Source organism: Salvelinus alpinus, chromosome 8 (assembly GCF_045679555.1).
Source record: "Salvelinus alpinus chromosome 8, SLU_Salpinus.1, whole genome shotgun sequence".
Taxonomy (NCBI): Eukaryota; Metazoa; Chordata; class Actinopteri; order Salmoniformes; family Salmonidae; genus Salvelinus; species Salvelinus alpinus.
Window position 1 is genome coordinate 3,758,281 of NC_092093.1, and position 25,000 is coordinate 3,783,280.

The 25,000-nt window shown below is 47.5% G+C and overlaps 1 protein-coding gene across 1 annotated transcript in view; it reads left to right on the forward strand.

Moving 5' to 3' along the window:
• Window positions 1-25,000, forward strand: part of nbas (NBAS subunit of NRZ tethering complex) — a 400,078-nt gene that overhangs the window by 125,743 nt on the left and 249,335 nt on the right. Inside the window, exons 32-35 of the mRNA XM_071412456.1 lie at window positions 6,740-6,853; window positions 8,134-8,247; window positions 17,782-17,939; window positions 22,138-22,215. Of these exons, the coding sequence (XP_071268557.1) occupies window positions 6,740-6,853; window positions 8,134-8,247; window positions 17,782-17,939; window positions 22,138-22,215 (464 nt within the window). The remainder of the gene's footprint in view (window positions 1-6,739; window positions 6,854-8,133; window positions 8,248-17,781; window positions 17,940-22,137; window positions 22,216-25,000) is intronic.

Consider the following 25,000-nt stretch of genomic DNA (forward strand, 5'->3'; position numbering starts at 1 on the left):
GTGTCGTCGTCGTTGTGTTGCCAGACGGAGTCGCAAACTGCCTGCCCTCCCCTTCTCCCTCATCCCTTCATCTGATATCTAAATATATGGTTATTTATGGATCAACTGTCGAGCAAACATCTGTTTGATGGCCTAATTAGAGATGGAATGTGTGTGTGTGTGTGTGGTGTGTGTGTGTGTGGTGTGTGTGGTGTGTGTGGGTGTGGGTGTGTGTGTGTCTACATACAGGGCATTCAGAAAGTATTTAGACCCCTTGACTTTTTCCACATTTTGTTACTTTACAGCCTTATTCTAAAATGGATTAAAACATTTTTTTTCAATCTTATCACACAAAATACCCCATAATGACAAAGCAAAAAGAGGTTTTTAGAAAATGTTGCTAATTATGAAACATTTTAAACGTAAATATCACATTTACATACAGTGGGGCAAAAAAGTATTTAGTCAGCCACCAATTGTGCAAGTTCTCCCACTTAAAAAGATGAGAGAGGCCTGTAATTTTCATCATAGGTACACTTCAACTATGACAGACAAAATTAGAAAAAAAATTCCAGAAAATCACATTGTAGGATTTGTAATGATTTTATTTGCAAATTATGGTGGAAAATAAGTATTTGGTCACCTACAAACAAGCAAGATTTTTGGCTCTCACAGACCTGTAACTTCTTCTTTAAGAGGCTCCTCTGTCCTCCACTCGTTACCTGTATTAATGGCACCTGTTTGAACTTGTTATCAGTATTAAAGACACCTGTCCACAACCTCAAACAGTCACACTCCAAACTCCACTATGGCCAAGACCAAAAAGCTGTCAAAGGACACCAGAAACAAAATTGTAGACCTGCACCGGGCTGGGAAGACTGAATCTGCAATAGGTAAGCAGCTTGGTTTGAAGAAATCAACTGTGGGAGCAATTATTAGGAAATGGAAGACATACAAGACCACTGATAATCTCCCTCAATCTGGGGCTCCACGCAAGATCTCACCCCGTGGGGTCAAAATGATCACAAGAACGGTGAGCAAAAATCCCAGAACCACACGGGGGGACCTAGTGAATGACCTGCAGAGAGCTGGGACCAAAGTAACAAAGCCTACCATCAGTAACACACTACGCCGCCAGGGACTCAAATCCTGCAGTGCCAGACGTGTCCCCCTGCTTAAGCCAGTACATGTCCAGGCCCGTCTGAAGTTTGCTAGAGAGCATTTGGATGATCCAGAAGAAGATTGGGAGAATGTCATATGGTCAGATGGTATATTTTGGTAAAAACTCAACTCGTCGTGTTTGGAGGACAAAGAATGCTGAGTTGCATCCAAAGAACACCATACCTACTGTGAAGCATGGGGGTGGAAACATCATGTTTTGGGGCTGTTTTTCTGCAAAGGGACCAGGACGACTGATCCGTGTAAAGGAAAGAATGAATGGGGCCATGTATCGTGAGATTTTGAGTGAAAACCTCCTTCCATCAGCAAGGGCATTGAAGATGAAACGTGGCTGGGTCTTTCAGCATGACAATGATCCCAAACACACCGCCCGGGCAACGAAGGAGTGGCTTCGTAAGAAGCATTTCAAGGTCCTGGAGTGGCCTAGCCAGTCTCCAGATCTCAACCCCATAGAAAATCTTTGGAGGGAGTTGAAAGTCCGTGTTGCCCAGCAACAGCCCCAAAACATCACTGCTTTAGAGGAGATCTGCATGGAGGAATGGGCCAAAATACCAGCAACAGTGTGTGAAAACCTTGTGAAGACTTACAGAAAACGTTTGACTTCTGTCATTGCCAACAAAGGGTATATAACAAAGTATTGAGATAAACTTTTGTTACTGACCAAATACTTATTTTCCACCATAATTTGCAAATAAATTCATAAAAAATCCTACAATGTGATTTTCTGGATTTTTTTTTCTCATTTTGTCTGTCATAGTTGAAGTGTACCTATGATGAAAATTACAGGCCTCTCCCATCTTTTTAAGTGGGAGAACTTGCACAATTGGTGGCTGACTAAATACTTTTTTGCCCCACTGTAAGTATTCAGACCCTTTTACTCAGTACTTTGTTGAAGCACCTTTGGCAGCGATTACAGCCTCGAGTCTTCTTGGGTATGATGCTACAAGCTTGCCACACCTGTATTTGGGGAGTTTCTCCCATTCTTCTATGCAGATCCTCTCAAGCTCTGTCAGGTTGGATGGGGAGAGTTGCTGCACAGCTATTTTCAGGTCTCTACAGAGATGTTCGTTCAGATTCAAGTCCGGGCTCTGGCCCCTCAAGGACATTCAGAGACTTCTCCTGAAGCCACTCATGCGTTGTCTTGGCTGTGTGCTTAGGGTCGTTGTCCTGTTGGAAGGTGAACCTTCGCCCCAGTTTGAGGTCCTGAGCGCTCTGGAGCAGGTTTTCATCAAGGATCTCTCTGTACTTTGCTCCGTTCATCTTTCCCTCGATCCTGACTAGTCTCCCAGTCCCTGCCGCTGAAAAACATCCCCACAGCATGATGCTGCCACCACCATGCTTCACCGTAGGGATGGTGCCATGTTTCCTCCAGATGTGACGCTTGGCATTCAGGCCAAAGAGTTCAATCTTGGTTTCATCAGACAAAATAATATTTTTTTCTCATGGTCTTGAGAGTCGTTAGGTGCCTTTTGGCAAACTCCAAATGTGCTGTCATGTGCCTTTTACTGAGGAGTGGTTTCCGTCTGGCCACTCTACCATAAAGGCTTGATTGCCTGCCCTGACCTCAACCCCCCTCCATCACTAATCCATGGCTCTCTCCTCTTATCAATGCCTGACCTCAACCCCCCTCCATCACTAATCCATGGCTCTCTCCTCTTATCAATGCCTGACCTCAACCCCCCTCCATCACTAATCCATGGCTCTCTCCCCTTATCAATGCCTGACCTGACCTCAACCCCCCTCCATCACTAATCCATGGCTCTCTCCCCTTATCAATGCCTGACCTCAACCCCCCCCATCACTAATCCATGGCTCTCTCCTCTTATCAATGCCTGACCTCAACCCCCCTCCATCACTAATCCATGGCTCTCTCCCCTTATCAATGCCTGACCTCAACCCCCCTCCATCACTAATCCATGGCTCTCTCCCCTTATCAATGTCTGCCCTGACCTCAACCCCCCTTCATCACTAATCCATGGCTCTCTCCCCTTATCAATGCCTGACCTCAACCCCCCCTCCATCACTAATCCATGTCTCTCTCCTCTTATCAATGCCTGACCTCAACCCCCCCCCCATCACTAATCCATGGCTCTCTCCCCTTATCAATGTCTGCCCTGACCTCAACCCCCCTCCATCACTAATCCATGGCTCTCTCCCCTTATCAATGTCTGCCCTGACCTCAACCCCCCTCCATCACTAATCCATGGCTCTCTCCTCTTATCAATGTCTGCCCTGACCTCAACCCCCCTCCCATCACTAATCCATGGCTCTCTCCTCTTATCAATGCCTGACCTGACCTCAACCCCCCTCCATCACTAATCCATGGCTCTCTCCCCTTATCAATGCCTGACCTGACCTCAACCCCCCTCCATCACTAATCCATGGCTCTCTCCCCTTATCAATGCCTGACCTCAACCCCCCTCCATCACTAATCCATGGCTCTCTCCTCTTATCAATGCCTGACCTCAACCCCCCTCCATCACTAATCCATGGCTCTCTCCCCTTATCAATGCCTGACCTCAACCCCCCTCCATCACTAATCCATGGCTCTCTCCCCTTATCAATGTCTGCCCTGACCTCAACCCCCCTTCATCACTAATCCATGGCTCTCTCCCCTTATCAATGTCTGCCCTGACCTCAACCCCCCCTCCATCACTAATCCATGTCTCTCTCCTCTTATCAATGTCTGCCCTGACCTCAACCCCCCTCCATCACTAATCCATGGCTCTCTCCTTATCAATGTCTGCCCTGACCTCAACCCCCCTCCATCACTAATCCATGGCTCTCTCCCCTTATCAATGTCTGCCCTGACCTCAACCCCCCTCCATCACTAATCCATGGCTCTCTCCTTATCAATGTCTGCCCTGACCTCAACCCCCTCCGTCACTAATCCATGGCTCTCTCCCCTTATCAATGTCTGCCCTGACCTCAACCCCCCTCCATCACTAATCCATGGCTCTCTCCCTTATCAATGCCTGACCTCAACCCCCCTCCATCACTAATCCATGGCTCTCTCCCCTTATCAATGCCTGACCTGACCTCAACCCCCCTCCATCACTAATCCATGGCTCTCTCCCCTTATCAATGTCTGCCCTGACCTCAACCCCCCTCCATCACTAATCCATGGCTCTCTCCCCTTATCAATACCTGACCTCACCCCCCCTCCATCACTAATCCATGGCTCTCTCCCCTTATCAATGCCTGACCTCAACCCTCCTCCATCACTAATCCATGGCTCTCTCCCCTTATCAATGCCTGACCTCAACCCCCCTCCATCACTAATCCATGGCTCTCTCCTCTTATCAATGCCTGACCTCAACCCCATCCATCAATAATCCATGGCTCTCTCCTCTTATCAATGCCTGACCTCAACCCCCCTCCATCACTAATCCATGGCTCTCTCCCCTTATCAATGCCTGACCTCAACCCCCCTCCATCACTAATCCATGGCTTTCTCCCCTTATCAATGTCTGCCCTGACCTCAACCCCCTCCGTCACTAATCCATGGCTCTCTCCCCTTATCAATGCCTGACACATGTAATCACATCCCTGCACTCCACACATTCCAAGCTTAGTTGCACCCACTATATACCTTCTTCCTATAAGCATTAACTTCTGGTGTAGCCCCTCTCAACCTCAGCACTCCATCAGTGACATGAATAAGTATATTGCATATTCTCAGAACCCAACAGTGGTTAGAATGGATACTTCAGAGTACCATTTGGAAATGTTCTAATAGAATAGATGCTTCGGCGGTTGTAGGTATTCTCGTTCTAGACTTACGTTACTTCTAGCTGTAGACTAGTAATTATACGTCTTAGATTTACTCTTGTTCTGTAGTGATCGATTAGTCTCAGAGTTTAACCATTTCCCGACGTGTAGCCGAAACTACAGCTGTATGGTCTGAGGGTCTATAGAATTGTAGCCATTCCAACGGCGTTCTCTGACTTCTTAACTGTTCGAGACGTCCGGCTTACTGTTGGGTCTCTTTGGCATAAAATGTACATTTCGTCACGGGTGGTTTTATACTCGGGAGTAGAATAGGGTGATCCTATGACTCCTAATGTGATGTCTGGGCTCTCGGGGGTGTGGCCACTGACTAGTTAATCTCCATTTGAAAATCCATACTCTCATTTAGAAGGTTAACATCACATTACATCTTTTCACAAATAGTTTAATCACATACGTTTCACAATATTTAGATGAGAAATGCACACTTTTTTAAGAGATACCGTTATGTGTGTTTCCTGTCCTTTTTTAGATCACCAAATGAAACACATTCGTCACAACTGTCCCTTCAGTGTCCACGGGCCATTCCCACATTCTCAAAAGTAGAAATATTGTTTAATTATCCCATTTTTGGGGAATTTAGGAGTTTGGCCAAGTCTCTCTTTGTTCCCACTCTCTCAATACTGCGTGCCAGTTTCTACCAGGTATTAGAGAGGGAGGGAGAGAGAGAGACTCCCCCCAGGCCACGTCATGACCACACTCTACAGAGCCACTGGTCCATCCGATTCAAGGCAGTTTCATGTCAACAACTGTCAATCATTCCCTGTTAGGTATCATCTCAGTACCTGCATCTAGAAAGACTCTTAAACTGAACCGTAAATGAGCACTTCCCCAACAGGCGTCTCAGTGAGTGGTGTGGGAGGGGGGCTGCCTGCTGAGGACAGATCAAGGCTGCATCTCAAATGCACCCTATTCCCTGTGTAGTGCACTACTTTTGACCAGGGCCCATTGACCCGTAAGGAATAGGGTGCATTTGAGATGTAGACAGAGAATATACTGGATTAAGTAATGACCTTATTGACCGGAATGTAATATTACATGTAATATTGTCTACATCTCTCTCCTCTATACCTCTCTCTCTCTCTTTCCCCCTGCCCCTCTCTCTTTCCCCCTGCCCCTCTCCCTTTCCCCCTGCCCCTCTCTCTTTCCCCCTGCCCCTCTCTCTTTCCCCCTGCCCCTCTCTCTTTCCCCCTGTCCCTCTCTCTTTCCCCCTGCCCCTCTCTCTTTCCCCCTGCCCCTCTCTTTCCCCCTGCCCCTCTCTCTTTCCCCCTGACCCTCTCTCTTTCCCTCTGACCCTCTCCCTTTCCCCCTGACCCTCTCTCTTTCCCCCTGCCCCTCTCTCTTTCCCCCTGACCCTCTCTCTTTCCCCCTGCCCCCCTCTCTTTCCCCCTGCCCCTCTCCCTTTCCCCCTGCCCCTCTCCCTTTCCCCCTGCCCCTCTCCCTTTCCCCCTGACCCTCTCCCTTTCCCCCTGACCCTCTCCCTTTCCCCCTTCCCCTCTCTCTTTCCCCCTGCCCCTCTCTCTTTCCCCCTGCCCCTCTCCCTTTCCCCCTGACCCTCTCCCTTTCCCCCTGACCCTCTCTCTTTCCCCCTGCCCCTCTCTCTTTCCCCCTGCCCCTCTCCCTTTCCCCCTGCCCCTCTCTCTTTCCCCCTGACCCTCTCTCTTTCCCCCTGACCCTTTCCCCCTGCCCCTCTCTCTTTCCCCCTGACCCTCTCTCTTTCCCCCTGACCCTCTCTCTTTCCCCCTGCCCCTCTCCCTTTCCCCCTGCCCCTCTCTCTCCTCTCTCTCTACAGTGCGTCTGCGTGTGGAGCGGTTGTCTCTAATTGAGCAGTGTATTTCCCAGTGTTCTAAGGCCTACACACAATCAGCCCGGCTTCTGGACCTGGCCTCACTGCTCAGAGTCGCAGGTAACACACACACACACACACACACCTAGGGGAAGCATTTAACCGTGACATACCCAGGGGAAGAGTTTAACCGTGACACACCTAGGGGAAGAGTTTAACCGTGACACACCTACCTAGGGGAATAGTTTAACCGTGACACACCTAGGGGAAGAGTTTAACCGTGACACACCTACCTAGGGGAAGAGTTTAACCGTGACACACCTAGGGGAAGAGTTTAACCGTGACACACCTACCTAGGGGAAGAGTTTAACCGTGACACACCTAGGGGAAGAGTTTAACCGTGACGCACCTACCTAGGGGACTAGTTTAACCGTGACACACCTACCTAGGGGACTAGTTTAACCGTGACGCACCTACCTAGGGGAATAGTTTAACCGTGACGCACCTACCTAGGGGAATAGTTTAACCGTGACGCACCTACCTAGGGGACTAGTTTAACCGTGACGCACCTACCTAGGGGAATAGTTTAACCGTGACGCACCTACCTAGGGGAATAGTTTAACCGTGACGCACCTACCTAGGGGAAGAGTTTAACCGTGACGCACCTACCTAGGGGAATAGTTTAACCGTGACGCACCTACCTAGGGGAAGAGTTTAACCGTGACGCACCTACCTAGGGGACTAGTTTAACCGTGACGCACCTACCTAGGGGACTAGTTTAACCGTGACGCACCTACCTAGGGGACTAGTTTAACCGTGACGCACCTACCTAGGGGACTAGTTTAACCGTGACGCACCTACCTAGGGGAATAGTTTAACCGTGACGCACCTACCTAGGGGAAGAGTTTAACCGTGACGCACCTACCCAGGGGAAGAGTTTAACCGTGACGCACCTACCCAGGGGAAGAGTTTAACCGTGACGCACCTACCCAGGGGAATAGTTTAACCGTGACGCACCTACCCAGGGGAAGAGTTTAACCGTGACGCACCTACCCAGGGGAAGAGTTTAACCGTGACGCACCTACCTAGGGGAATAGTTTAACTGTGACGCACCTACCCAGGGGAAGAGTTTAACCGTGACGCACCTACCCAGGGGAAGAGTTTAACCGTGACGCACCTACCCAGGGTAATAGTTTAACCGTGACGCACCTACCCAGGGGAAGAGTTTAACCGTGACACACCTAGGGGAAGAGTTTAACCGTGACACACCTACTGTGACACCCTGCTAACACAACAGGAGCACTCCATGGGGAACAGTTTCACAGAGTAAACATGAAGCCTTCTGATTTGGCAACTCTTTAGTGGCTGTAAGGGTCTAATCAGTGTCTCTCTGTCTCCAGGTGGTGATCAGTGGAGGTGTAAGGGTCAGGTGTTCTCTCTGCTAGCTCAACAGGCTCTTCAGGCGCTGGACTACAAGACCTCCTACATACACTGTCAGGACCTCATGGCCTCAGGTGGGTCACATCACTGTAGTAGTGTAGTAGTGTTGTAGTAATGGTATAGCGTTGTAATACCATTGTAGTGTTATATTGCTGTAGTAACAGTGTAGTAATGATGTTGTAGCAGTGTAGTAATGTTGTAGTAACAGTGTAGTCATGGTGTAGTAACAGTGCAGTAATGATGTAGTAACGGTGTAGCAATGGTGTAGTAGCAGTGTAGTAATGTTGTAGTAACAGTGTAGTGTTGTAGTAATGATGTAGTAATGATGTTGTAGTAACATTGTGGTAATGGTGTAGTAACATTGTAGTATTGATGTTGTAACATTGTAGTATTGATGTAGTAACGATGTAGTAACATTGTAGTATTGATGTAGTAACATTGTAGTAATGATGTAGTAACGATGTAGTAACATTGTAGTAATGGTGTAGTAACAGTGTAGTAATGGTGTAGTAACAGTGTAGTAATGGTGTAGTAGCATTGTATTGGTGATGTAGTAACATTGTAGTAATGATGTAGTACCATTGTATTGATGTTGTAGTAACAGTGTGCTAGTGGTAGAGTAATGTTGTAGTAACAGTGTGCTAGTGGTAGAGTATTGTTGTAGTAACAGTGTGCTAGTGGTAGAGTAATGTTGTAGTAACAGTGTGCTAGTGGTAGAGTAATGTTGTAGTAACAGTGTGCTAGTGGTAGAGTAATGTTGTAGTAACATTGTGCTAGTGGTAGAGTAATGTTGTAGTAACAGTGTGCTAGTGGTAGAGTAATGTTGTAGTAACAGTGTGCTAGTGGTAGAGTAATGTTGAAGTAACAGTGTGCTAGTGGTAGAGTAATGTTGTAGTAACAGTGTGCTAGTGGTAGAGTAATGTTGTAGTAACAGTGTGCTAGTGGTAGAGTAATGTTGTAGTAACAGTGTGCTAGTGGTAGAGTAATGTTGTAGTAACAGTGTGCTAGTGGTAGAGTAATGTTGTAGTAACATTGTGCTAGTGGTAGAGTAATGTTGTAGTAACAGTGTGCTAGTGGTAGAGTAATGTTGTAGTAACAGTGTGCTAGTGGTAGAGTAATGTTGTAGTAACAGTGTGCTAGTGGTAGAGTAATGTTGTAGTAACAGTGTGCTAGTGGTAGAGTATTGTTGTAGTAACAGTGTGCTAGTGGTAGAGTAATGTTGTAGTAACAGTGTGCTAGTGGTAGAGTAATGTTGTAGTAACAGTGTGCTAGTGGTAGAGTAATGTTGTAGTAACAGTGTGCTAGTGGTAGAGTAATGTTGTAGTAACAGTGTGCTAGTGGTAGAGTAATGTTGTAGTAGCATTGTGCTAGTGGTAGAGTAATGTTGTAGTAACAGTGTGCTAGTGGTAGAGTAATGTTGTAGTAACAGTGTGCTAGTGGTAGAGTAATGTTGTAGTAACATTGTGCTAGTGGTAGAGTAATGTTGTAGTAACAGTGTGCTAGTGGTAGAGTAATGTTGTAGTAACAGTGTGCTAGTGGTAGAGTAATGTTGTAGTAACATTGTGCTAGTGGTAGAGTAATGTTGTAGTAACAGTGTGCTAGTGGTAGAGTAATGTTGTAGTAACAGTGTGCTAGTGGTAGAGTAATGTTGTAGTAACAGTGTGCTAGTGGTAGAGTAATGTTGTAGTAGCATTGTGCTAGTGGTAGAGTAATGTTGTAGTAACAGTGTGCTAGTGGTAGAGTAATGTTGTAGTAGCATTGTGCTAGTGGTAGAGTATTGTTGTAGTAACAGTGTGCTAGTGGTAGAGTAATGTTGTAGTAACATTGTGCTAGTGGTAGAGTAATGTTGTAGTAACATTGTGCTAGTGGTAGAGTAATGTTGTAGTAACAGTGTGCTAGTGGTAGAGTAATGTTGTAGTAACAGTGTGCTAGTGGTAGAGTAATGTTGTAGTAACAGTGTGCTAGTGGTAGAGTAATGTTGTAGTAACATTGTGCTAGTGGTAGAGTAATGTTGTAGTAACAGTGTGCTAGTGGTAGAGTAATGTTGTAGTAACAGTGTGCTAGTGGTAGAGTAATGTTGTAGTAACAGTGTGCTAGTGGTAGAGTAATGTTGTAGTAACAGTGTGCTAGTGGTAGAGTAATGTTGTAGTAACAGTGTGCTAGTGGTAGAGTAATGTTGTAGTAACAGTGTGCTAGTGGTAGAGTATTGTTGTAGTAACAGTGTGCTAGTGGTAGAGTAATGTTGTAGTAACAGTGTGCTAGTGGTAGAGTAATGTTGTAGTAACAGTGTGCTAGTGGTAGAGTAATGTTGTAGTAACAGTGTGCTAGTGGTAGAGTATTGTTGTAGTAACAGTGTGCTAGTGGTAGAGTAATGTTGTAGTAACATTGTGCTAGTGGTTTTAACTGGAGTTTATTTATCCGAGTTGCAGTAGTCTAACATAAAAAGCATTCGCTTCTCTGCATCATTTTTGGACAAAAACGTTTAGGATGTTTGCCATGATAAGAAGATGGGGGGGGGGGGAAGTAGTGATCCATTACCTCCCTGATCTATCCTCATTACCTCCCTGATCTATCCCCATTACCTCCCTGATCTATCCCCATTACCTCCCTGATCTATCCCCATTACCTCCCTGATCCATTACCTCCCTGATCTATCCCCATTACCTCCCTGATCCATTACCTCCCTGATCTATCACCATTACATCCCTGATCCATTACCTCCCTGATCTATCACCATTACATCCCTGATCCATTACCTCCCTGATCTATCCCCATTACCTCCCTGATCTATCCCCATTGCCTCCCTGATCTATCCCCATTACCTCCCTGATCTATCCCCATTACCTCCCTGATCTATCCCCATTACCTCCCTGATCTATCCCCATTGCCTCCCTGATCTATCCCCATTGCCTCCCTGATCTCTCCCCATTACCTCCCTGATCTCTTTCCATCTATCCCCATTACCTCCCTGATCTATCCACATTACCTCCCTGATCTATCCACATTACCTCCCTGATCTATCCCCATTACCTCCCTGATCTATCCCCATTACCTCCCTGATCCATTACATCCCTGATCTATCACCATTACCTCCCCGATACATTACCTCCCTGATCCATTACCTCCCTGATATATCCCCATTACCTCCCTGATCTCTCCCCATTACCTCCCTGATTTCTCCCCATTACCTCCCTGATTTCTCCCCATTACCTCCCTGATCTATCCCCATTACCTCCCTGATCTCTTTCCATCTATCCCCATTACCTCACTGATATATAACCATTACCTCCCTGATCTCTCCCCATTACCTCCCTGATTTCTCCCCATTACCTCCCTGATCTATCCCCATTACCTCCCTGATCTCTTTCCATCTATCCCCATTACCTCACTGATATATAACCATTACCTCCCTGATCTCTTTCCATCTATCCCCATTACCTCCCTGATCTATCACCATTACCTCCCTGATCTATCCCCATTACCTCTCTGATCTCTTCCATCTATCCCCATCACCTCCCTGATCTATCCCCATTACCTCCCTGATCTATCCCCATTACCTCCCTGATCTATCCCCATTACCTCCCTGATCTATCCCCATTACCTCCCTGATCCTTCCCCATTACCTCCCTGATCTATCCCATTACCTCCCTGATATATCCCCATTACCTCCCTGATCTATCCCATTACCTCTCTGATCTCTTCCATCTATCCCCATTACCTCCCTGATATATCCCCATTACCTCTCTGATCTCTTCCATCTCTCCCCATTACCTCCCTGATATCTTCCATCTATCCCCATTACCTCCCTGATCTATCCCCATTACCTCCCTGATCTCTTTCCATCTCTCCCCATTACCTCTCTGATCTCTTCCATCTATCCCCATTACCTCCCTGATATCTTCCATCTATCCTCATTACCTCCCTGATCTATCCCCATTACCTCCCTGATCTATCCCCATTACCTCCCTGATCTATCCCCATTACCTCCCTGATCTATCCCCATTACCTCCCTGATCTATCCCCATTACCTCCCTGATCTATCCCCATTACCTCCCTGATCTAGCCCCATTACCTCCCTGATCTAGCCCCATTACCTCCCTGATCTATCCCCATTACCTCCCTGATCTATCCCCATTACCTCCCTGATCTATCCCCATTACCTCCCTGATCTATCCCCATTACCTCCCTGATCTCTTTCCAGGAGTTCGCTCATTTTCGTGTCTTTGAAATCCCTACACGAGGTATCATAAATATGTTTAATAGCTTTTCATCAAAGTTCTCCATGTTTTGTTGTCAAGGAAGTTGAAAGGAAGTGAGTTTGTTTATACAGGATCTACCATCCCCCCCAACTACAGTGGAGCTATGCAGAGCCTCCGGACCGCATTGCCGGATGGAGCATAAATGTGAAGCTCGGTAACTCGTTTCAGGAAACAAGGTCTCAACGTCAACAGTGAAGAGGCGACTCCGGGATGCTGGCCTTCTAGGCAGAGTTCCTCTGTCCAGTGTCTGTGTTCTTTTGCCCATCTTAATCTTTTATTTTTATTGGCCAGTCTGAGATGGGGCTTTTTCTTTACAACTCTGCCTAGAAGGCCAGCATCCCGGAGTCGCCTCTTCACTGTTGACGTTGAGACTGGTGTTTTGCCGGTACTATTTAATGAAGCTGCCAGTTGAGGACTTGTGAGAGGCATCTGTTTCTCAAATCCTCAACTAGTCTAAAAAAGGCCAGTTTTATTGCTTCTTTAATCAGGACCACAGTTTTCAGCTGTGCTAACATAATCACAAAAGGGTTTTCTAATGATCAATTAGCCTTTTAAAATGATAAGCTTGGATTAGCTAACACAACGTGCCATTGGAACACAGGAGTGATGGTTGCTGATAATGGGCCTCTGTAACGTCTATGTAGATATTCCATTAAAAATCTGCCGTTTCCAGCTACAATAGTCACTTACAACATTAACAATGTCTACACTGTATTTCTGATCAATTTGATGTTATTTTAAAGGACAAAAAAAGTTTTTATTTTTTTATTTTTAACAAGCTAATTTCTAAGTTACCCCCAAACTTTTGAATACTTGGATGTGCAGTGTCAGCGTTTGTTGCTGGCATGTCAGGCCTTACTTTGCTAATCTTGCCAATGGAAAAAAAATAATTAAAGTAGTTGGCAATATCAGTGGGTTTTGTGATGAATGAGCCATCTGATTGAATAAATGATGGAGCTGAATTTGCCTTCTTCCCAAAAATGTAATGGAAGGTGCCGCCAAAGCTTTTTATTCTTCATTCTTTCTGTCATTTATCTCCGTTTCAGAGTGTAGTTTCGTCTTCTTTTTTAAATTCAGTTTAGTCACATTGATTTCACAATTTTGCAGTACGTTTGCCAATCGGTTATGCAGACAGATTTATTTTCCTTTTGCCTCATCCCTCTCACCCGTACCATTTTTTCAATTCCTCATTAATCTAATTCCTCATCAATTTAACCGTTTTTACAGTGATTTTCCTTAATGGGTGCGTGCTCGTTATTAACTGCAGTGAACGACTTCATAAATGTGGGCCTGCGTAGCCTCACGCGGTGGCACCAACGAACCCCCCCACAATGAAAACAGTTGGAAGCAACGTCGTCGTCGACATCAATAATGCTTTTCAATTGGACTTTTGTTTTCAGAAAGCAGCTGAAACATTTAAACATCTAAGAAATACAGTATAGCCATGGAATTGTACTGTGTATTAGAGGGAAATAACGCCTAGAATGCCCTTCAAGACAATCAGAAATTAGTTTTCAACAATGACATGGTATTAACCGTTTTAAACCTTTTATCAGTGGCTTTAATGCACGGGAGTAACACTGTAGCGGTGGTGGACTAGGGGGGGAAGGGTGGAGGGAAACAGGCAGGAAGACAGAAATACAGTGGAATAGAATGAAAGAGATGATAAAAGAACAACATTGAGGAGGAGAGAGGAAGGGAGGGAGGAGGAGGAGGAGAGGGAGGGAGAAGGAGGAAGGGAGGCAGGGAGGAGGAGAGGGAGGGAGAAGGAGGAAGGGAGGCAGGGAGGAGGCGAGGTGTCACAAACAACTTGTCTGAGGAGACGAGATCATGTAGCGTGGTGTTCTGAGGCTTCATAACAAATACCACTCTATTCCCTATGTAGTGCACTACTTTAGACCAGAGCCCTATGGAACCCTATTCCCTATATAGTGCACTACTTTAGACCAGAGCTCTATGGCACCCTATTCCCTATATAGTGCACTACTTTAGACCAGAGCCCTATGGAACCCTATTCCCTATGTAGTGCACTACTTTAGACCAGAGCCCTATGGAACCCTATTCCCTATGTAGTGCACTACTTTAGACCAGAGCCCTATGGAACCCTATTCCCTATATAGTGCACTACTTTAGACCAGAGCCCTATGGCTCACTCACTCACTGTCACTCACTCACTGTCACTCACTCACTGTCACTCACTCACTGTCACTCACTCACTGTCACTCACTCACTCACTCACTCACTGTCACTCACTCACTCACTGTCACTCACTCACTGTCACTCACTCACTCACTCACTCACTCACTCACTCACTCACTCACTCACTCACTCACTCACTCACTCACTCACTCACTCACTGTCACTCACTCACTGTCTCTCACTGTCACTCACTGTCACTCACTCACTGTCTCTCACTGTCACTCACTGTCCCTCACTGTCCCCCACTCACTGCTCTCTGTCAGAGCTGGGACTCTCTCTGTCAGAGCTGGGACTCTCCCTGTCAGAGCTGGGACTCTCTCTGTAAGAGCTGGTCAGAGCTGGGAGTCTCTCTGTCAGAGTTGGGAGTCTCTCTGTCAGAGTTGGGACTCTCTCTGTCAGAGTTGGGACTCTCTCTGTCAGAGTTGGGACTCTCTCTGTCAGAGTTGGGACTCTCTCTGTCAGAGTTGGGACTCTCTCTGTCAGAGTTGGGACTCTCTCTGTCAGAGCTGGGACTCTCTCTGTCAGAGCTGGGACTCTCTCTGTCAGAGCTGGGACTCTCTCTGCTGTCAGAGCTGGGACTCTCTCTGTCAGAGCTGGGACTCTCTCTGTCAGAGCTGGGACTCTCTCTGTCAGAGTTGGGACTCTCTCTGTCAGAGCTGGGACTCTCTCTGTCAGAGCTGGGACTCTCTCTGCTGTCAGAGCTGGGACTCTCTCTGTCAGAGCTGGGACTCTCTCTGTCAGAGCTGGGACTCTCTCTGTCAGAGCTGGGACTCTCTCTGTCAGAGCTGGGACTCTCTCTGTCAGAGCTGGGACTCTCTCTGTCAGAGTTGGGACTCTCTCTGTCAGAGCTGGGACTCTCTCTGCTGTCAGAGCTGGGACTCTCTCTGCTGTCAGAGCTGGGACTCTCTCTGCTGTCAGAGCTGGGACTCTCTCTGCTGTCAGAGCTGGGACTCTCTCTGCTGTCAGAGCTGGGACTCTCTCTGCTGTCAGAGCTGGGACTCTCTCTGCTGTCAGAGCTGGGACTCTCTCTGCTGTCAGAGCTGGGACTCTCTCTGCTGTCAGAGCTGGGACTCTCTCTGCTGTCAGAGCTGGGACTCTCTCTGCTGTCAGAGCTGGGACTCTCTCTGCTGTCAGAGCTGGGACTCTCTCTGCTGTCAGAGCTGGGACTCTCTCTGCTGTCAGAGCTGGGACTCTCTCTGCTGTCAGAGCTGGGACTCTCTCTGCTGTCAGAGCTGGGACTCTCTCTGCTGTCAGAGCTGGGACTCTCTCTGCTGTCAGAGCTGGGACTCTCTCTGTCAGAGCTGGGACTCTCTCTGTCAGAGCTGGGACTCTCTCTGTCAGAGCTGGGACTCTCTCTGTCAGAGCTGGGACTCTCTCTGTCAGAGCTGGGACTCTCTCTGTCAGAGCTGGGACTCTCTCTGTCAGAGCTGGGACTCTCTCTGTCAGAGCTGGGACTCTCTCTGCTGTCAGAGCTGGGACTCTCTCTGCTGTCAGAGCTGGGACTCTCTCTGCTGTCAGAGCTGGGACTCTCTCTGCTGTCAGAGCTGGGACTCTCTCTGCTGTCAGAGCTGGGACTCTCTCTGCTGTCAGAGCTGGGACTCTCTCTGCTGTCAGAGCTGGGACTCTCTCTGCTGTCAGAGCTGGGACTCTCTCTGCTGTCAGAGCTGGGACTCTCTCTGCTGTCAGAGCTGGGACTCTCTCTGCTGTCAGAGCTGGGACTCTCTCTGCTGTCAGAGCTGGGACTCTCTCTGCTGTCAGAGCTGGGACTCTCTCTGCTGTCAGAGCTGGGACTCTCTCTGCTGTCAGAGCTGGGACTCTCTCTGCTGTCAGAGCTGGGACTCTCTCTGCTGTCAGAGCTGGGACTCTCTCTGCTGTCAGAGCTGGGACTCTCTCTGCTGTCAGAGCTGGGACTCTCTCTGCTGTCAGAGCTGGGACTCTCTCTGCTGTCAGAGCTGGGACTCTCTCTGTCAGAGCTGGGACTCTCTCTGTCAGAGCTGGGACTCTCTCTGTCAGAGCTGGGACTCTCTCTGTCAGAGCTGGGACTCTCTCTGTCAGAGCTGGGACTCTCTGTAAGAGCTGGGACTCTCTGTAAGAGCTGGGACTCTCTCTGTAAGAGCTGGGACTCTCTCTGTCAGAGCTGGGACTCTCTCTGTCAGAGCTGGGACTCTCTCTGTCAGAGCTGGGACTCTCTCTGTCAGAGCTGGGACTCTCTCTGTCATCCTGGGACTCTCTCTGTCATCCTGGGACTCTCTCTGTCAGAGCTGGGACTCTCTCTGTCAGAGCTGGGACTCTCTCTGTCAGAGCTGGGACTCTCTCTGTCAGAGCTGGGACTCTCTCTGTCAGAGCTGGGACTCTCTCTGTCAGAGCTGGGACTCTCTCTGTCAGAGCTGGGACTCTCCCTGTCAGAGCTGGGACTCTCTCTGTAAGAGCTGGTCAGAGCTGGGAGTCTCTCTGTCAGAGTTGGGAGTCTCTCTGTCAGAGTTGGGACTCTCTCTGTCAGAGTTGGGACTCTCTCTGTCAGAGTTGGGACTCTCTCTGTCAGAGTTGGGACTCTCTCTGTCAGAGTTGGGACTCTCTCTGTCAGAGTTGGGACTCTCTCTGTCAGAGTTGGGACTCTCTCTGTCAGAGCTGGGACTCTCTCTGTCAGAGCTGGGACTCTCTCTGTCAGAGCTGGGACTCTCTCTGTCAGAGCTGGGACTCTCTCTGTCAGAGTTGGGACTCTCTCTGTCAGAGATGGGACTCTCTCTGTCCCTGTCAGAGCTGGGACTCTCTCTGTCCCTGTCAGAGCTGGGACTCTCTCTGTCCCTGTCAGAGATGGGACTCTCTCTGTCCCTGTCAGAGATGGGACTCTCTCTGTCCCTGTCAGAGATGGGACTCTCTCTGTCCCTGTCAGAGATGGGACTCTCTCTGTCCCTGTCAGAGATGGGACTCTCTCTGTCCCTGTCAGAGATGGGACTCTCTCTGTCCCTGTCAGAGATGGGACTCTCTCTGTCCCTGTCAGAGATGGGACTCTCTCTGTCAGACCTGGGAGTCTACATTTACATGTTAATCATTTAACAGACACCCTTATCCAGAGCCACTTACAGGAGCAATTAGGGGTAAGTAGTTGGTCTTATGCTATTGTGACATCCCCCCCCCCTTCCTCTACAGGTTATGGTGATGGATGGGAAGTGTGTACCCTGCTTGGACAGTGTGAGGGGTACTTGGACCTCAGGGCTCGCCAGGAGCTGCTGGCCTTCTCTTTGACGCACTGCCCCCCCGCCAGCATCCACCCCCTCCTGGCTGCCTCTAGTGACCTACAGACACAGGTAACCCCTGACCTTTAACCTCTAGACCACGTGTCAAACTCATTCCATGGAAGGCCAATTGTCTGTGGGTTTTCAGTCCTCACTTGATTGATGAATTAAGGTCACACTCAGCCCTCCATGGAATGAGTGGTTGTTGTCCTTGATGATATTTTTGGCCTTCCTATGTAATCGGGTGGTGTAGGTGTCCTGTAGGGCAGGTAGTTTGCCCCCGGTGATGCGTTGGGCAGACCTCACTACCATCTGGAGAGCCCTGTGGTTGCGGGTGGAGCAGTTGCCGTACCAGGCGATAATAATGCCCGACAGGATGCTTTCGATTGTGCATCTGTAAAAGTGTGTGAGGGTTTTAGGTGCCAAGCCAAATTTCTTCAGCCTCCTGAGGTTGAAGAGGCTCTGTTGTGCCTTCTTCACCACGCTGTCTGTGTGGGTGGACCAATTCAGATTGTCAGTGATGTGTACGCAGAGGAACTTGAAGCTTTCCACCTTCTCTACTGTGGTCCTGTCGATATGGGGGGGGGGGGGGGGGGGGGGGGGTGCTCCCTCTGCTGTTTCCTGAAGTCCACCATCATCTCCTCTGTTCTGTTTGAGGTTGAGTGAGATGTTATTTCCTGGCACCACACTACATGACCAAAAGTATGTGGACACCTGCTCGTAGAACAATCATGGGCATTAAGATGGAGTTGCTGCTATAACAGCCTCCACTCTTCTGGGAAGGCTTTCCACTAGATGTTGGAACATTGCTGTTATAACAGCCTCCACTCTTCTGGGAAGGCTTTCCACTAGATGTTGGAACATTGCTGTAATAACAGCCTCCACTCTTCTGGGAAGGCTTTCCACTAGATGTTGGAACATTGCTGCTACAACAGCCTCCACTCTTCTGGGAAGGCTTTCCACTAGATGTTGGAACATTGCTGCTATAACAGCCTCCACTCTTTTGGGAAGGCTTTCCACTAGATGTTGGAACATAGCTGTTATAACAGCCTCCACTCTTCTGGGAAGGCTTTCCACTAGATGTTGGAACATTGCTGCTATAACAGCCTCCACTCTTTTGGGAAGGCTTTCCACTAGATGTTGGAACATAGCTGTTATAACAGCCTCCACTCTTCTGGGAAGGCTTTCCACTAGATGTTGGAACATTGCTGCTATAACAGCCTCCACTCTTCTGGGAAGGCTTTCCACTAGATGTTGGAACATTGCTGCTACAACAGCCTCCACTCTTCTGGGAAGGCTTTCCACTAGATGTTGGAACATTGCTGCTATAACAGCCTCCACTCTTCTGGGAAGGCTTTCCACTAGATGTTGGAACATTGTTGCTATAACAGCCTCCACTCTTCTGGGAAGGCTTTCCACTAGATGTTGGAACATTGCTGCTATAACAGCCTCCACTCTACTGGGAAGGCTTTCCACTAGATGTTGGAACATTGCTGCTATAACAGCCTCCACTCTTCTGGGAAGGCTTTCCTCTAGATGTTGGAACATTGCTGCAATAACAGCCTCCACTATTCTGGGAAGGCTTTCCACTAGATGATGGAACATTGCTGCTATAACAGCCTCCACTCTTCTGGGAAGGCCTTCCACTAGATGTTGGAACATTGCTGCTATAACAGCCTCCGCTCTTCTGGGAAGGCTTTCCACTAGATGTTGGAACATTGCTGCTATAACAGCCTCCGCTCTTCTGGGAAGGCTTTCCACTAGATGTTGGAACATTGCTGCTATAACAGCCTCCACTCTTCTGGGAAGTCTTTCCTCTAGATGTTGGAACATTTCTGCCGGGACTCACAGATACAGGAAAAACATATATAATTTTTTTACATTTATTCAAAATGGCAAGTGTTGTCTCTACATCTTTTTGGTGCCTGTTGGTCCCCTGGTGCATGTTGGTCCCCTGGTGCCTGTTGGTCCCCTGGTGCCTGTTGGTCCCCTGCTGCCTGTTGGTCCCCTGGTGCCTGTCGGTCCCCTGGTGCCTGTTGGTCCCCTGGTGCCTTTTGGTCCCCTGGTGCCTGTCGGTCCCCTGGTGCCTGTCGGTCCCCTGGTGCCTGTCGGTCCCCTGGTGCCTGTCGGTCCCCTGGTGCCTGTCGGTGGCCGTTGGTCCCCTGGTGCCCGTTGGTCCCCTGGTGCCTGTATACTATGTATTCCTGTTTGATATCATTTATTTAAGTGTTCGTGTCCGAGAAGCCGGTGTTTGGAGGATATATTGGCACGGGTGTTAGTCCCACACTGCCAGGTCTCTGACCTCCTCCTTATAGGCTGGCTCATTGTTGTCGGTGATCAGGCCTACCACTGTTGTCGTCAGCAAACCTAATGATGGTGTTGGAGTCGTGCTTGGCAGCGCAGTCGTGGGTGAACATGAAGTACAGGAGGGGACTAAACACGAGCCCTTGAGGGGCACCAGTGTTGAGGATCAGCATGGCAGATGTGTTGTTGCCTACCCTTACCACCTGGGGCAGCCTGTCAGGAAGTCCAGGATCCAGTTGCAGAGGGAGGTGTTTAGTCCCAGGGTCCTTAGCTTAGTCATGAGCTTTGTGGGCACTATGGTGTTGAACTCTGAGCTACAGGTTTTCCTTTTGTCCAGGTGGGAAAGGGCAGTGTGGAGTGCAGTAGAGATTGTGGATGTGGATCTGTTGGGGCGGTATGCGAATTGGAGCGGGTCTTGGGCAGGTGCTGTCCAACCCTGTTCCTGGAGAGCTACCATCCTGTAGGTTTTTATTCCAACCCTAATCTGGCACACCTGATTGTAATAATTAGCTGGTGAAAAGCTGAACCAGGTTAATTACAACTGTGGTTGGAGCGAAAACATACAGGAAGCTAGCTCTCCAGGAACAGGGTTGGAGTGAAAACATACAGGAAGGTAGCTCTCCAGGAACAGGGTTGGAGTGAAAACATACAGGAAGGTAGCTCTCCAGGAACAGGGTTGGACAGCCCTGGTCTAGGGTTTCTGGCATGATGGTGTTGATGTGAGCCATGACCAGCCTTTCAAAACTCTTCATGGCTACCGACGTGAGTGCTCCGGGGCGGTAATCATTTAGGCAGGTTACCTTCGCTTCCTTGGGCACAGGGACTATGGTGGTCTGCTTGAAACATGTAGGTATTACAGACTCAGTCAGGTAGAGGTTGAAAATGTCAGTGAAGACACTTGCCAGTTGGTCCGCGCATGCTTTGAGTACACGTCCTGGTCATCCGTCTGGCCCCGCGGATTTGTGAATGTTGACCTGTTTAAAGGTCTTGCTCACGTCGGCTACGGAGAATGTGATCACACAGTCGTCCGGAACAGCTGGTGCTCTCATGCATGCTTCAGTGTTGCTTGCCTCAAAGCGAGCATGAAAGGCATTTAGCTCGTCTGGAAGGTTCTTGTCACTGGGTAGCTCGCAGCTGGGTTTCCCTTTATAGTACGTAATAGTTTTCATGCCCTGCCACATCTGACGAGCGTTAGAGCCGGTGTAGTAGGATTCAATCTTCGTCCTGTATTGACGTTTTGACTGATTGATGGTTCGTCTGATGCCGTTGCGGGATTTCTTGTAAGCGTCTGGATTATTGTCCCGTTCTATTCCAGCCTGTGCTAGCAAAACAGTCCTGTAGCGAAGCATCTGCGTCATCTGACCATCTGCTCTAAGGTAGGTGCCTTTAGGAGGCAGATAGGCAGCAGCCTTCTGATTGGTTAAATAATAACAGTAGGATACACCGACATTAGTTTCCATTCATACACAGTGTGACAATTATTTCCCGACACTGGGCTCGAAGTCGCGATGATCTGAGCCGAAGCGTGCTGCTCACTCTCTCCCTTTCTCTCCCCCTCTCCCTCTCTCTCTCTCTCTCTCTCTCTCTCTCTCCCCTCTCCCCCTCTCTCTCTCTCTCTCTCTCTCTCTCCCCCTCTCCCTCTCTCTCTCTCTCTCCCCCTCTCCCTCTTTCTCTCCCCCTCTCCCCCTCTCCCTCTCTCTCTCTCTCCCCCTCTCCCTTTCTCTCCCCCTCTCCCTCTCTCTCTCTCCCTCACTCCCTCACTCCCTCTCCCTCTCTCTCCCCCTCACTCCCTTTCTCCCTCTCTCTCTCCCCCTCACTCTCTCCCCCTCACTCCCTCCCTCCCTCTCCCCCTCCCTCTCTCCCTCTCCCCATCTCCCTCTCCCTCTCCCTCTCCCCGTCTCCCCCCTCTCCCTCTCCCCGTCTCCCCCCTCTCCCTCTCCTTCTCCCCCTCTCCCTTTCTCCCCAGGTGTTGTACCAGGCAGTGAACTATCAGATGGAGGCCCCTGAACCTGAATGTTTCCGGGAGGAGACTGAGTCAGTACAGGTGTGTGTGTAAAAGCTGTTGTTTGTGTGTGAGTATGTCTCTCTGTTTATCATCGGTGCTTCAAATGACATGAAGATACATGTTGTTGTGTTTATGTTGTGTGTGTTTTCGTATAATGTGTATGTTTATAATGTGTGTGTGTGCGGTATTGGTCCCTACACCACTAGAACAATACAGCACAATGTCCATACACCACTAGAACAACACAATGTCCATACACCACTAGAACAACACAATGTCCATACACCACTAGAACAATACAACACAATGTCCATACACCACTAGAACAATACAACACAATGTCCATACACCACTAGAACAATACAGCACAATGTCCATACACCACTAGAACAATACAATGTCCATACACCACTAGAACAATACAGCACAATGTCCATACACCACTAGAACAACACAATGTCCATACACCACTAGAACAATACAACACAATGTCCATACACCACTAGAACAATACAACACAATGTCCATACACCACTAGAACAATACAGCACAATGTCCATACACCACTAGAACAATACAATGTCCATACACCACTAGAACAATACAACACAATGTCCATACACCACTAGAACAATACAGCACAATGTCCATACACCACTAGAACAATACAACACAATGTCCATACACCACTAGAACAATACAATGTACATACACCACTAGAACAATACAGCACAATGTCCATACACCACTAGAACAATACAATGTACATACACCACTAGAACAATACAACACAATGTCCCTACACCACTAGAACAATACAACACAATGTCCATACACCACTAGAACAATACAACACAATGTCCATACACCACTAGAACAATACAACACAATGTCCATACACCACTAGAACAATACAACACAATGTCCATACACCACTAGAACAATACAACACAATGTCCATACACCACTAGAACAATACAACACAATGTCCATACACCACTAGAACAATACAATGTACATACACCACTAGAACAATACAACACAATGTCCCTACACCACTAGAACAATACAACACAATGTCCCTACGCCACTAGAACAACACAATGTCCCTACACCACTAGAACAATACAACACAATGTCCATACACCACTAGAACAATACAACACAATGTCCATACACCACTAGAACAATACAACACAATGTCCATACACCACTAGAACAATACAACACAATGTCCATACACCACTAGAACAACACAATGTCCATACACCACTAGAACAATACAATGTACATACACCACTAGAACAATACAATACAATGTCCATACACCACTAGAACAATACAATACAATGTCCATACACCACTAGAACAATACAACACAATGTCCCTACACCACTAGAACAATACAACACAATGTCCATACACCACTAGAACAATACAACACAATGACCATACACCACTAGAACAATACAACACAATGTCCCTACACCACTAGAACAATACAACACAATGTCCATACACCACTAGAACAACACAATACAATGTCCATACACCACTAGAACAATACAATGTCCATACACCACTAGAACAATACAACACAATGTCCATACACCACTAGAACAATACAACACAATGTCCATACACCACTAGAACAATACAACACAATGTCCATACACCACTAGAACAACACAATGTCCATACACCACTAGAACAATACAATGTACATACACCACTAGAACAATACAATACAATGTCCATACACCACTAGAACAATACAATACAATGTCCATACACCACTAGAACAATACAACACAATGTCCCTACACCACTAGAACAATACAACACAATGTCCCTACACCACTAGAACAATACAACACAATGTCCATACACCACTAGAACAATACAACACAATGACCATACACCACTAGAACAATACAACACAATGTCCATACACCACTAGAACAATACAACACAATGTCCATACACCACTAGAACAATACAACACAATGTCCATACACCACTAGAACAACACAATACAATGTCCATACACCACTAGAACAATACAATGTCCATACACCACTAGAACAATACAACACAATGTCCATACACCACTAGAACAATACAACACAATGTCCATACACCACTAGAACAACACAATGTCCATACACCACTAGAACAATACAACACAATGTCCATACACCACTAGAACAATACAACACAATGTCCATACACCACTAGAACAATACAACACAATGTCCATACACCACTAGAACAATACAACACAATGTCCATACACCACTAGAACAATACAACACAATGTCCATACACCACTAGAACAATACAATGTCCATACACCACTAGAACAATACAACACAATGACCATACACCACTAGAACAATACAACACAATGTCCATACACCACTAGAACAATACAATGTCCATACACCACTAGAACAATACAACACAATGTCCATACACCACTAGAACAACACAACACAATGCCCATACACCACTAGAACAATACAACACAATGTCCATACACCACTAGAACAATACAACACAATGTCCATACACCACTAGAACAATACAACACAATGTCCATACACCACTAAAACAACACAATACAATGTCCATACACCACTAGAACAACACATTACAATGTCCATACACCACTAGAACAATACAACACAATGACCATACACCACTAGAACAATACAACACAATGTCCATACACCACTAGAACAATACAACACAATGACCATACACCACTAGAACAATACAACACAATGACCATACACCACTAGAACAATACAACACAATGTCC